This window comes from Cebus imitator, unplaced genomic scaffold (assembly GCF_001604975.1).
Source record: "Cebus imitator isolate Cc_AM_T3 unplaced genomic scaffold, Cebus_imitator-1.0 Scaffold56, whole genome shotgun sequence".
Classification (NCBI taxonomy): domain Eukaryota; kingdom Metazoa; phylum Chordata; class Mammalia; order Primates; family Cebidae; genus Cebus; species Cebus imitator.
Window position 1 is genome coordinate 5,663,942 of NW_016107371.1, and position 15,223 is coordinate 5,679,164.

Below are 15,223 nucleotides of genomic sequence, written 5' to 3' on the forward strand. Positions count from 1 at the left end.
AAAAAAAAAAAAAGAACAAATAAAAAGGACCTGCTTAGATACATGTCAGAGACATAATGTGGTATGGTTAGGCTTTGTGTCCCCACTCAAATCTCATCTTGGATTAAAATCCCTGTAATCCTTACATATCAAGGGAGAGACCAGGTGGAGGTAATTGGATCATGAGGGGCAGTTTCCCCCATGGTGTTCTTGTGATAGTGAGGTCTCATGAGATCTGATGGTTTTATAAGTGTTTGGTAGTTCCTCCTGCATTTATTCTCCTTCCTGCCACCTTATAAAGAAGGTGCCTTGCTTCCCTCTTTGCTTTCTGCTATGATTATAAGTTTCCTGAGGCCTCCCCAACCATGTCGAACTGTTAGTCAATTAAACCTCTTTCCTTTTGAAATTACCCAGTCTTGGGCAATTCTTTATAGCAGTGTGAGAATGAACTAATACGGTAAATTGGAACTGCAGAGAGTCAGGTATTGCTATAAAGATACCCAAAAATGTGGAAGTGACTTTGGAACTGAGTAACCAGAAGAGGTTGGAACAGTTTGGAGGGTTCAGAAGAAGACAGGAAGAAGTGGGAAAGTTTGGAACTTCCTAGAGACTTGTTCAGTGGCTTTGATCAAATTGCTGATAGTGATATTAACAATGAAGTCCAGGCTCAGATGGTCTCAGATGGAGTGGAGGAACTTGTTGGGAACTGTAATAAAGGTGGTTCTTGCTATGCTTTAGCAGAGACTGGCAGCATTTTGCTCCTGCCCTAGAGATCTGTAGAACATGAGAGAGATGATTTAGGGTATCTAGCAGAAGACATTTCTAAGCAGCAAAGTGTTCAAAGAGGTGACCCGGGTGACCTTAAAATCATTCAGTTTTATGCATTCACAGAGATGGTTTGGAATTGCAACTTATGTTTAAAAGGGAAGCAGAGCTGAAAAGTTTGAAAATTTTGCATCCTGGCAATACAATGGAAAAGAAAAATCCATTTCTGAGGAGAAATTCAAGCCAGCTGCAGATATTTGCTTAAGTAATAAGGAGTCAAATGTTAATCACCATGACAATGGGCAAAATGTCTTCAGGGCATGTCAGAGACCTTTGTGGCTGCCCCTCCCATCACAGGCCTGAAGGCTTAAGAGGAAAAAGAGGTTTCATGGGCTGGACCCCCTTGCTGCTTTGTGCAGTCTCAGGACTCAGTGCCCTGCATCTCAGCTTTGGCTAAAAAGGACCAATGTACAGTCCAGGCCGCTGCTTTAGAGGATACAAGCCCTAAGCCTTGGTGGCTTACATGTGTTGGTGGGCCTGTGGGTGCACAGAAGTCAAAAATTGAGTTTTGGGACTAGAACCTCTGCTTAGATACCAGAGGGTGTATGGAAAACTTGGATGTCCAGGCAGAAGTTTACCATAGGGATGGAGCCCTCATAGAGAACCTCTCCTAGGGCAGTGTGGAAGGGAAATGTGGAGTCAGAGGCCCCACACCTCTGTGGGTGTGAGAAGAGGTCCACCATCCTCCAGACATCAGAATGGTAAGTCCACTGACAGCTTGCACTGTGCACCTGGAAAAGTTGTAGACACTCAATGTCAGCCAGTCAAAACAGCTGGGAGAGGAGCCGTACCCTACCAAGCCACAGGAGTGGAACTGCCCAAGACCATGGGAGCTCACCTCTTGCATCAGCATGAACTGGATGTGAGACATGGAGTCAAAGGAGATTATTTTGGCACTTTAATGACTGCCTCACCAGATTTTGGACTTGCATGGGACCTGTAGCCCCTTTGGTTTGGCTAATTTCTGCCATTTGGGACAGGAACATTTACCCAATCAGTACCCGCATTGTGTCTTGGAAGTAAATAACTTGCTTTTGATCTTACAGGCTTATAGGTGGAAGGAACTTGACTTGTCTCAAATAAGACTTTGAACTTGGACTTTTGAGTTAATGCTGGAATGAATTAAGACTTTGGGGGACTATTGGGAAGGCCTGATTAGTTTTGAAATATGAAAGGGAAATGAGATTTGTGAGGGTCCATGGGCAGAATGATATGATTTGACTTTGTGTCCCCACCCAAATCTCATCTTGAATTATAATCCCCATAATCTCCATGTGTCAATGGAGAGACCAGTTGGAGGTAGTTGGATCATGGGTGTGGTTTCCCTAACGCTGTTCTCGTGATAGTGAGTTCTCATGAGATCTGGTGGTTTTATAAGTGTTTGGTAGTTCCTCCTGAGTTCATGCTGCCTTGTGAAAGAGGTGTCTTGCTTCCCCTTTGCCTTCTGCTATAATTCTTAACCTGAGGCCTCCGTGGCCATGTGTAACTGTGAGTCAATTAAATCTCTTTTCTTTCTATATTACCCAATATTAAGCAGCTCTTTATAAAAGTGTGAGAACAGACTAATACATAAGGATACAGCAATATTGAGAATCAAAAGAAAAAGCAGAGACTAATGAAAAGAAAATTGGTACATTAATATTAGACAAAGCATACTTTAGGGGAAAGAGTATTGTGAGAAAAAGTTCAATTTACCAGGAAGATGTAACAATTTTCAATTTGTATGAGCCTAATAAAATGGTTCCAATTTATAAAAAGTAAAGTAGGGAGAGCTACTAGGAACCAAATAAGCCACAATTAGAGTGAGAGAGTTTGACAAACTCCATTGATAACAGAATTATCAGACAAAAGAAAAGAAACACAAACATACATAATTTGACCAACACAATCAACAGACTTGATCTCATGGACATAGATAAATATGTGTGCATGTATGCGTATACATATATAAAACACTAAACCCTGCAGTGCAGAGTATACATGATTTTCAAGCATATATGGGGCATTTACTACATTTTTTTTTTTTTTGAGATGGAGCTTTACATTTGTTGCTCAGGCTAGAGTGCAATGACATGACCTCAGCTCACCACAACCTCCGCCTCCTGGGTTCAAGCGATTCTCCTTCCTCAGCCTTCCTAGTAGCTTAGATTGCAGGCATGCACCACCACACCTGGCTAATTTTGTATTTTTAGTAGAGACTGGGTTCCTCCATGTTGGTCAGGCTGGTCTCGAATTCCCTACCTCAGGTGATCTGCCCGTCTCGGCCTCCCAAAGTGCTGGGATTACAGGCATGAGCCACTGCACTTGGCCAGCTGTGTCCCCGAGATTCTGATATGTTATATCTTTGTTCTTATTAGTTGCAAATAACTTCATTTCTGCCTTAATTTCATTATTTACACTAAAGTCATTCAGGAGCAGGTTATTCAATTTCTATGTAAGTGTATGGTTTTGAGTGAATGTCTTTGTCTCAGTTTTTCTACTTTGATTGTACTGTGGTCTGAGAGACTGTTTGTTATGATTTTAGTTCTTTTGCATTGTTGAGGAGTGTTTTACTTTAGAGTATGTGCCATGTGATGATGTGTATTCTGTTGTTTCTGGGTGGAGAGTTCTGTAGAGATCACATCCATTTAATCCAGTGCTGAGCTTTGGTCCTGAATATCTTTGTTAATTTTCTGTCTCAGTGATCTAATATTGTCAGTGGGGTGTTAAAGTCTCCCAATATTATTGTTTGAGAATATAAGTCTTTTCGTAGGTCTGTAAGAACTTGCTTCATGAATCTGAGTGCCCCTGTATTGTGTGCATGTATATCTACTATAGTTAGATCTTATTTAGAACACTTTACCATTATGGAATGCCTTTCTTGGTCTTTTTTGATCTTTGTTGGTTTAAAGTCTTGGCGTAAAACTAGATTTCAATCCTAGTTTTGTCAGAAACTAGAATTGCAACTGCAGCTGTTTTCTGTTTTCCATTTGCTTGGTAGATTTTTCTGCATACTCTTATTTTGAGCCTATGTGTTTCATTGCATGTGAGATGGATCTCTTGAAGACATCATACCAATGTTCTTGGTTCCTTATCCAGCTTCTCTCTACAGTCTTTTCACTGGGACATTTAGCCCACTTACGTTTAAGGTTAGTATTGTTATGTGTGGATTTAATCCTGTCATGATGTTAGCTGGTTATTTTGCAGATTTTTGCTCTGACTACTTTATATAATGTCACTGGTTTGCATACTTCATTGTGTTTTTATAGTGGCTGGTAATGGTGTTTCTTATACGTATTTTAGGGCTCCTTTAAGGCAGGTCTGGTGGTAAACAATATCCTCAGCATTTGCTGTTAGGAAAAGGATTTTATTTCTCCTTCCCTTGTATAGCTTAGTTTGGCCAGATGTGAAATTTTGGGTTGGAGTTTTTTTCTTTAAGAATGTTGAATTTTGGCTCTCAGTCTCTTCTGGCTTGTAGGGTTTCAGCTGAGCAGTCTGCTGTCAGTCTGATGGACTTATCTTTGTAGGTGACCTGGCCTTTTTCTCTACCTACTCTCAAATGTTTGATTATTTGATTGTATTTTCATACTGATGGAAGAAAATAAATAGCTTATTTTATGTGCTTTGGTATTTATATCTGTGTATAAACATTTTAATATTATTAAAATTTAGAACTATTTTTATGATATATAATTATTACTTAATTTTTAATTAGTAAAGAGAATATTTCCCATTTGTTTTTCAAACTTTAAGCTATAGAAAGTTATGTTAGTTTTCTTGCTCTGAACTGCATTCTGTGGTGAGCTCTAGAAAATTGTAGAGCAATTGCTAACTTGCAAACATGTTTAATGAACTCTTGAGATGTTATGAAACAAATTGAAAAACTGTTAGGCAAAGTAAATGCAAACTAAGGGTTACTCCTAAAATTAATTAAGGAACAGTGTATTATTAGTTAAAAGTAATCTGTAATTGTATATTGCATTGCTTGAGAAGTTTAAATTGCAAAATGAGAAGTGTTTTTGGTTCTGTTTGATGTTTTTAAAAATCACTTAAAAATTATTTAAAACTTATAAATAACCTAAAATTTATTAAAATAAATTTGAATATATTTTTAAAATAAGTACATTCAAATTTATTTTAATAAATTTTAGGTTATTTAAAATAAAATCTTTAAAAGTTATTTTATCTTAAAATAGTTTTAATGTTTTTCTCATTAGAGAGGAAAATTTATATATAAACTATTCAATGTAGAAGAATTAGAATAGTCTGATAAGCAAAAATAATATTCTTCTTCCTAAAAACTGTACCATATTGCATTGTCACCAGGAATGTAGAAGAATATCTCTTTTCCTACTGTCAAACTATTTGTGACCAAACTTCTTTTGGTCTGACAGGTGCGAAATGATATTTCAATATACTTTCAATTTGCATATCTCTAGTTGTGAGTGAGATTGAACATTTTTATATGTTTAAGTCCATTTTTATATCCTCTTGTGAATTGTCTGATCATATCTTTTGCCCATATTTTCACCTGCATTTTTTTCCTCTAAGTTTTTAAGAATTCTTTAAATATTTAGGATACAAAAGTAGAATGTGTACATGTTTTTGTGTGTTCATATCTCTGCATACTTTTTTTCCTAGAGTTGTAATGGATGAACCATAATTGTTTCTTTTCTTTATGAAAAATTAATGGCAGTTTATAATAATTTTGGTAGTTCAAGGTACATTTCAAGTAGTTGCTTCAGAACATCACTTGATTAGATGCTTGCCATGTGTCAGGCCCCTTGTTAGGCACTGAGGAGGCTTTGTGGAACGAAGGCAGTGCTTTGGAGGTTACAGTTTAGTGGAAGAGATTTAAATTTAGTGGAATAGATTTAATATTAACACTGTGCCAGATGCTGTGAAGGAAACATAAAGATGCCATGTGACTAATAACAGAGACTTGAGTTAGCTGAGTGATCAGGAAGGTTTTAGGATAGTTTTTAAAAGCATTGCAGAAGTAACTGGCCTTTTTGAATATTTTGATATTATTATTTATTAGTGCTTCTTTAGAACCATTTACCCAACAGCTGATATAATTAGGTCACTTAAACTCTTGTATGGTCAAAATTTCATTTAAGTTTAAATAGAGGAAGAACAATGAAATAGATATTTTCTAGATTATATGGTCTTAGGTTGAACTAAATTTTCTTTGAAAACTATATATAGTTTTTAATTTTGGAAAAATTTGAGGGTGAATATAGCATTTTTTATGTTTAATATCTAATTTTGTGATTCATTTCATTATTTAGAGAATTTCATTTTAATAATTTTTATGTTTAGATAGAAGTGGTATTTTATCAATTCAGTGTAGTATAGATGAGAAGATTAACACCAATGCAAAATTTAAGGGGAAACAGTTTCCTTATTTTTTATAATAATGAAATGATCAAGGGAAGTCTTGACAAACGAATGAAAATTAATAATTGGCAGTTAATGTGAAATTAAATGTGCAAATATATGTTTATATATGAAAGTACACCTTGATTTACCTTATGGCATGTTAATAAGAAAGTTAATAATTTTATAGAGAAGACTATTTTCCCTTATGACTTATAGAGAAATTTTTTCCTGTGAGAACTAAAGTTACATTTTCTTATTTGGGTAAAATTAATACTATATATCTTGAAATATGTATTTTAAAAATATTGTAATATATCTTGAAATTATAATCAGGTTAAATATATTGAAATAAATGGTCTGTAATTTAGTTTTTAATGATTTCCTTTTTTGCATTGGCTTGCAGTTATTCTAGTGGTTCATGCTGGTCAGTTCTTAAAGCAAGCAAGTTGGAAGTACAATTCCATTTTTTTACAGTAGCTTGTTTTTTACAGCAGAGAATCCCAGGAAGTAAGCTATATTACTAGAAAATTAGATGTCTTCCCAGAGAGCTCTATTCAGCAGTTCTTGACGTTACTCTGAAAGGAAGATGAATTTAATAGGAATTTTGCCTTTTTTTTTTTTCCAGACACTGGCCAAAAGAAGACCTTAGACAAGAAAGATGGGAGACGAATGTCATTTCAGAAACCTAAAGGGACTATTGAATATACTGTAAGTTATTTGCTTTTGAAAAAGCTATTTTTCTTTGTAAGAGTCTTCTTTAAGACATTCTCTGTTTACACTATAAATAAGATGAGCATCGTTAATTGCCTTATTTTTAAAAATATGTATTATACTTTGGATAACTGTTTTATTAATAATAATACTTAAGTTCTTAGTTGTACTTTAGGATTTTTTCTTTAAAGATAAATTTGACTGAGATACAAAGGTAGTTATCCTAGAAAATTTATTTTAATATAGGTGATAATTTACTGAGAGAGTTCCTATGGGCCAATAATTTTTGTTAGGTTAGGCTTTTAGGAAAATATTTATATTTTTAGAAATGTGATCTTCATTATATTCCCAGCAGTGCTAATGTTAATGGCAGATGGGATACTTCAAAGACAAGTTGATGTTAATCCTCCAGTATAACCTCCCACATTAAATCATTTGTTTGTATTTATAGCTAACTGCCTTAGCCTGAAAATTGAGCTTTTCTTTCTGTATTCTTGAAATGAACCTCAAATTTCCCTGCAGTCAGCTAGCTTTTCACATTTCTGTTTACTCTGGGAAACTGAAGTGAGAAATCAGCTTTGGTGTATGATGTGCTGCTTATTTGATTGAATGTAAAGATTGTTTATTTAGATAATGTTAAATGTTGTAAAGCACTTTTTTTTTTTTTTTTTTTTTTTTTTTTTTTGAGACAGCATGTTCAAGCGGCTCTTCTGCCTCAGCCTCCTGAGTACCTGGGACTACAGTCGTGTGCGATCACACCTGGCTAATTTTTGTATTTTTAGTAGGGACTGGGTTTCACCATATTGGCCAGGCCTCTAACTCCTGACCTCATGATCTGCCCGCTTGGCCTCCCAAAGTGCTGGGATTACAGGCGTGACCCACTGTACCCAGTCATAAAGCACTTTTAACTGAGCTTAATTTTGTTATTATTTTATGTTTTTCTAATATAACTGTATTAAGGAGAACAGCAATTTTAAACATTAATTTAGCATTTGTGTCATTATGAAACCATCCAGTCATGGTTTGAATCTTGGTTATTTTCCATGCATCTTTAAAATTGAACAAATCATCAAAATTCTGAGTTATACTCTATTTCAATATACTATTAATATATAATGGACAGTTTGAGATTTTAATTTTTTTTGTTTTTAATATTGAGTCTCATTTTGTCATCCAGGCTGGAGTGCAGTGGCGCAATATCGGCTCACTGCAAGCTCCATCTCCTGGGTTCAAGCGATTCTCCTGCCTTAGCCTCCTGAGTAGCTGGGACTACAGATGTACACCACCATGCCTGGCTAATTTTTGTATTTTAATGGAGATGGAGTTTCTCCATGTTGGCCAGGGTGGTCTCGAACTCCTGACTTCAGGTGGTCCACTGCCTCAGCCTTCCAGTGCTGGGATTACGGGCGTGAGCCACCGTGCCCAGACAAGATTTTAAATATTTTTAAAAGGTTAGGAATCGGATAATTTAGAATGGAATAAAATTTACTGTTATCAAGATAATCTCATAGCATATTATAAACTCAAATTGCTTGTGTTTGTACCTTATCTGCATAATTGAGAAAATAAGTTCAAATAAGTTTTTTAATAGATAACCTTTAAAATTTCTTCATTTTTCCAACTCTGCAGTGCCAATATGAGAAACCTAGATTTAAACATGTTTTTATTATGCTTATTGTGTTTCTTCAGTCTAAGAAATCTTGCCACTCTTAAATTCTGGAAAAATTCTTGGTAATTATCTTCAATGGCACTTTCTCCTCCTTTCTCTGTTTTCTTTTTCCAGAACTCTAATTTATTCTTGAAACTAATTGTACTACATTTTGCTATCATTATGCTTCATTGCCCTTGTTATTATTTTGATTGTATCTTCCGTCTGTTTTGCTGGGTGTTTGCCTCCTCTTAATTCCAAATGTGAGTGGTCCCTTGTTTCTTTTAGCTTTTCTATTGACATTCTATTACTTGGAGAGCTTAAGAACTTCATAAACTATGTGCGCTGAGACCCAAACTTTTTTTCTATTCCTACCTTTCTAGTTGCTTGCATTTCCTATTGTCACTTTATATTAAACTAATTATGGCAAACCTCTTACCAATTCTTCTTTCCCCATCATTCCATAATGCCCGATTTTCTCATTTTCGTTCCCTTTCATTTTGTTATTCATTCAGGTTGCAGTCTTTAGAGTCAGCATCAGTTTACTCATTCACATTTACTTCCCTGACCTACGGCTACTGCTATCACTATGACTCCATTTAATCCATGAATGTCTTCTCTTGAGTCTTAGTTGAAATCTTATACCTTAATTTATTTCTTTACATTTTTATTGCATTAAGCCTTATCTATTGCAGTAGTATTGTATTTGTTTTTCTGCATCCATTCCCTTTCTTGTTCCATTAATTCTAGCCCTGATGCCACTAATATGAGATGCTGCTTGGCCTGTTTTGTTACCTTTATCATCTCATTTAATAGAATCAGTGTGAAAATAAAATGTGTGATTATTAATATGAAAGTACTTTGTAAATTTACAGATGTTACTGCAAAATATCATTTGTTTACAGAGAGCTTTTATGTATATTACCTCAATAACATAGGTTTTATATCAGTGCCTTGTGTAGATGGGGAAGTTTGCATAGAAGGAAGTAGGCAGCACTAGATTATTATTATATTAACCTAAATATTTGGCATAAATTTGGTTTTATAAAACCATTAAGGAAAATATGTGTATTATTGTTTTACATACACACAAAAATGCGCACACATCTGCTTTTCCTGACTTTCAAAGTCTTCCATAATCTAATTCTAAATGTCCTTTTTTTTTTTTTTGGAGACAGGGGTTTTTTTTGTCACCCAGGCTGGAGTGCAGCGGTGCTGTTACAGCTCACTGCAGCCTCAACTTCCCAGGCTCAAGTGTTCCTCCCACCTCAGCCTCTTGAGTAGGTAGGGCTACAGGCATGCACCATGATGCCCTGCTAATTTTTGTATTTTTTGTCAAGGTGGGGTTTTGCCATGTTGCCTAGGTTGGTATTGGACTCTTGGGCTCAAGCAGTCCACCTGCCTCGACTTCCCAAAATGCCGGAATTACAGGCATTAGCTACCATGCCTGACCTCTAAATGCCTCTTTAACTCTATCCTTTTTAGAGACTTAACTCCATTTAATCACCTTCCTAAAAATCTGTGCTTCATGAGTCCACTCTGGATGGTTTAGGAGGAAGAGGGCAGTCTCCCACAAATATGTTTTATAGTTTTCTGTCTCTTAACTGTCGGTTCTGTTATCTGCACTTTGAAAGTTCATTCTTTTCTCTCTACTTCTCAATTCCCACCGCTTCTTCAAGACCCAGCTTTAAATCATTTCTATAAAGTCTTTTCTGGAAAATTTGGATTACATGGTACTTTTGTTCATACTCAAAACTTCTATTACATTCGTTGCTCCATTTTAAATTGTTCTTCATCTTTTACATAACCTTTTCTGTCTTATTTTCCAACTGGATTGTAAATTCCTTGTGCACTATAACCACTTTTAATTGCATTTATTTGTGTTTTCTTCAGAGCACTCTTAATGCCTTATGTAATGTAGAGTCTTAAGTGGTTTTATTATATTGACCAAATGACATTTTCCTTTAGGATAATTGGTAAAATCTCAATATTTATAATTTCTGTACATATTATCATGAAAGTATATGAATGATTCAGAATTAAATTGCTCAACTTTGGTTCAAATATTTTTCTAATTTATATAAGTGCAGCAGCAGAATATATGCATATAGATCATTAAAGTAGCATTTTGAGTTTAATACAGGTGTACTTTGCACATATGAAAATTAGCATATTGCTAGAAGTTGCATATATTTTAGAAATGATTCAAAGGAATATTGTATTATTTTAAAACATTTGTAAAATGAAAATAATGTTTTTGATTTTTAAATTATGTTTTGTATTTTGAAATTACTTGAAGTAGAGACCTACATGTAAATCTATTGTGTTAAAGCCTATGCTCTGTATCATAATAGATTGAGATCATTTATTAACAAAACACAGTTTTTCTTGGCAGTTATTTTCAAAGATAACAGTACCAGTTGTTAATCAAATGTAAGTTGGTCCCTAGATGTACTAATGCTCATTAAATATGAGAGTTTAGTTTTTCAGTTTTCACCATTAAAATAATTTATTTTTTCTTTTAAACAGGTTGAATCAAGGGATTCGTTGAATAGCATAGCCCTGAAGTTTGATACAACACCTAATGAACTTGTTCAATTAAATAAGTTATTCTCCCGAGCAGTTGTTACTGGACAGGTAATATCTTTTTTTTTTTTTTTTTAATGTGCTGATGTTTAGAAACAATAAATAGAAAGGCAGAAAGTATTCATGGTACTGTAGTTAATACAGAAAATTTGAGAATAATTTCATATGTGCTTTTAACAAATTATATTGGCCATAAGAGAAAATTAACTGTTTTATGTCTGTATGAGTTTCTATTTTAATACTTACGGAAAATAATTGTAAATCTTTCTGTTTAAGTATAATTATAAAGAGCTTTTTAAAAATATTTAGAGCAATATATGCATATCATAAAAAATTCCAGCCTTTATCAAAGTAAGGCATCCTTCCATCCAAACTTCCAATTTCCTTTCCAGAAGCAACCAGTTGCCAGTTTGCATTTCTTCCAAGAAAATCTAGCCTATTTTTGTTGTTGTTATGTTTTAATGTAACTTTGATTCTTGGAAAATATTCTATTTAATCACAGCTCTAGTTCAAACTTTTTTACACATGCATAGTATTGCATTGTATCGATACATCATACTCGTTTAGTTAGTCACAATAAGCGTTAGACTTTTTCTATTCTTTTGCTAAGGTTAGTACTGCTGTAGTAAACATACATATACATATCTGTTTTTCTTTATATGCAGGTATTTCTGTAGGGTGAATTCTTAGAAGTAAATTTACTATATCAGAGGATATGTGCAGTTTAAATTTTGCTAGCTATTGCCAAATTGTCCTTTAGGAGTATCACCTATAGTATATGAAAATTTTTAATGTTTCCCCACACTATTTCAGCAGTATATATTATCAAGTGTGTCTAAGTTGATTTTAAATGTTCTTTCTTAAAAATGTTGTTATATTCTTATAATTTGAAAATTTTTGTTTTTCCGTTTAATTGATAATTGTTAATAGTACTTGCTTATAGAACAAGGTCACTGTTAATAGTGCTTGTCTATAGAACACCATCTGATTATTAACACTTCAGTTTAACTAAATCTTTGTGTGAATGTTTCCTTACAGGTTCTATATGTTCCTGATCCTGAATATGTCTCCAGTGTTGAGAGCTCTCCGTCTTTAAGCCCCATAAGTCCTTTGTCACCAGCATCATCTGAGGCTGAATTTGATAAGACCACTGTAAGTATCTCTGCTTTGCAAAGATGACTATGAAGAAATCTCACTTCTACATCGACCATCATGTTTTTTTCATTCCACTTTGACTATGGTTAGAATGAAATATTTCCTTTTTATTTTGTTGCTTAAGTTTATAAATCTCAGCTTTCAAAATAAGACATTCTTATGAAACCATACAGTTTAAATTGACCTATCTTTGTAGGTGGTGGTGGTGGTCCAACAATACTCATAAACTCTTATTCTATAAAGAACATGTATAATTTTTCTTACAAAGGGGTCTTACACAGCAAACATGACGTTATCACAATAGAGGAAGTTCATGTCCAATTTGATGTTTATTTCATTTATAAATGAATAAGTATTTATATAGTACTCAGAACTCTTGAATTTATTTTTGACACACTGCCTTTTAAAAAATAATTTATCATCTTTGTCACCCAAGAATTAACATAGATTAATTTATCTAGCATTTCTAAGGAATGAGTGTTCTAATAAGTTGCATTTTACAAATGAATTTCAGGGAACTAAACTTTATTTAATAATTTTGATTAAAATCTTCTGAAAGGAATTATATATTTCTTTGCCTTTCTACATTAATTGTTAACACTAATCATAATTTTCTATTTTTATAACGACTAATGTTTACATGTAAAATACTATTTCTTCATTAAATGGCTAGATTCCTGTGGGATATTCTTCTGTGTTGTTCTCTTGACTTTAGGATACAGCCTTTTATTTGCCTCAATTTGCACTCAAAGCTTAAGATAACAGATGGTAAGCAAACTAATAACTAAACAAATTTTTAATGTTAATTTGCCTATAATTATTTCTAAGCTCTAGTGTACCACTTTTTTCATGGAATAAATTACATGATAATATTATTAACTGTTTTTCTCCTTGCCCAGGAACTCTTTTCTGCATGTGTGTGTGTATGTGAGAGAGAGAAATGAGGTCTTACTCATTTATTTGTTGGATACCTTATTTATATAAATATGGTAATTCTGTACTTTAGAATGCAGTCACATGAAAGGAATATATTACATTTGTTGTCATCATTGATAAGATGTCAGGTTTTAATGGTAGGTATTACTTACCAAATGAAACAGAATACCTTTTTGTACTTAGTCATGCCATTTCCCCATGGGACTTAGAAAGAGATGTACTCATAAGAGGCAATGACAAACTAACTATGTGGCCATAGGTTAACTGAGCCTGTGTTTCAAACCATAAAGCAGAATTATGAAAATCTAGGCTGTAGCATCATGCCTGACTAGAAACCTGCGGGGTCTCTTCCTGTTCCCTGACTTTAACTCAAATCTGCCTGTCTGTTGGCTTTCTTGGAAAGTATAAGATCGAAGAAAAGAAAATGTTGAAACTTAAGGGAGCAACAATGCCAGGCCTCAACCTATGTGAAAATGTGTCCCTTCTTACTTTTGCCATTTGACTGAAAGGATGGAGAGAATAAAGTTATGTGAATGATATTTTAATCCTCAGGGACTTAGCTACCTTCAAAGATGGACCAAAAATCTTCCTCTAATTTGATCAGTGACATGAGTAAATTCTTTGTCCCCGGGATAGATCAAAAAAAGAGATAAGAGATTCCTTAAAGAACTAAAAGTGCATCTACTATTTGATCCAGCAATTTTACTACTAAGCTATCTACCCAGAGAAAAATAAGTCATTATACGAAAAAGATACTTGCACATGCATATTTATAGCAGAACGATTTGTAATCGCAAAAATATGGAACCAGCCCTAATGCCTGTCACTCAACAAGTGGATAAAGAAAAGGTTGTATATATAAATACCATGAAATAATAGAAATAAAAATTTCAGCCATAAAAAGGAATGAAATAATGGCATTCGCAGCAACCTGGATGGAATTGGAGACTACTATTGTAAGTGAAGTAACTCAGGAATGGAAAACTAAACGTCGGATGTACTTACTCAAAGTGGTAGCTAAGCTATAAAGACACAAAGGCATAAGAATGATACAGTGAACTTTGGGGACTTGGGGAAAGGGTGGGGGCAGGGTGAGAGAGAAAGATTAAATATTGGGTACAGTGTACATTGTTCAGGTGATGAGTGCACCAAAATCTCAAAAATCATCAATAAAGAACTTAGTCCTGTAACCAAACACTACTTGCTCCCTAGAAACTAATGAAATATAAAATAATTCAAAAAAAAAAAAGAGTTTGTGAACTTCCCTTTACACAGAATGATAGTCTTTACCCGCCATCAAAGAGGTTATGGGCAATAGTTAGAAATAATTCTTACAAAAGTGATTTTGTAAATTTTAGTTCTATTTTTTTTCCTGAGAATTATATTCATTACCAGGATCCAAGAATATTTCTATGACTCTCTGCATATCTCAAGTGCCTATACCTTTGTATTATAATTATTGGGTTTTATGTCTCCCATGCTATATAAATTCCTTAGAAGTAAGGATATTATGTTTTATTAGATATAATTTATATTTTCATTACATTAATTAAAATGATACCTATTAGTATTGTTATTATATGTTTTTATGAGAAATTATCAGTTTATATTTCCAACAACCACTAATGAATTTTTGAATGTCCAGCTCAGTAGTGGTTTACGTGAGGCTAAGCATATATTCCTGGCTTTGTCAGCATAAAGACTTTCAGTGGTTTTTTTGGATAATTTGTTTTCACTTAAAAATACTGTCTTTTGGGAATTTCCATGGTAAAACAATTTTTTGTTTCTTTTTCATGTTTTTCTTCATATATGGAAGAAGAAACATAAAAGGAGCTAGTACCAAAGTAATGGTAAAAATCATAAAAATAGCTAAAATTTACTATTGCAACTGGTATAATTCGAACACTTTAAAAGTATTATCATTTATTTCTGACCTCAAATTTATGAGGTAGGCACTTGGCTTGGCTGTCTGTGTTTGCCTCTCCAGACTTACTCTATATCTGTATTATCCTTTGGATGGTA

The 15,223-nt window shown here is 33.9% G+C and overlaps 1 protein-coding gene across 9 annotated transcripts in view; it reads left to right on the plus strand.

Moving 5' to 3' along the window:
- The window catches only part of OXR1 (oxidation resistance 1), a 479,036-nt gene that overhangs the window by 400,990 nt on the left and 62,823 nt on the right, over positions 1 to 15,223 (plus strand). For all 9 annotated transcript variants that reach the window (XM_017528983.1, XM_017528986.2, XM_037738704.1 and 6 more), the window contains 3 exons: positions 6,791 to 6,873; positions 11,054 to 11,161; positions 12,149 to 12,262. In XM_017528983.1, the coding sequence (XP_017384472.1) occupies positions 6,791 to 6,873; positions 11,054 to 11,161; positions 12,149 to 12,262 (305 nt within the window). The remainder of the gene's footprint in view (positions 1 to 6,790; positions 6,874 to 11,053; positions 11,162 to 12,148; positions 12,263 to 15,223) is intronic.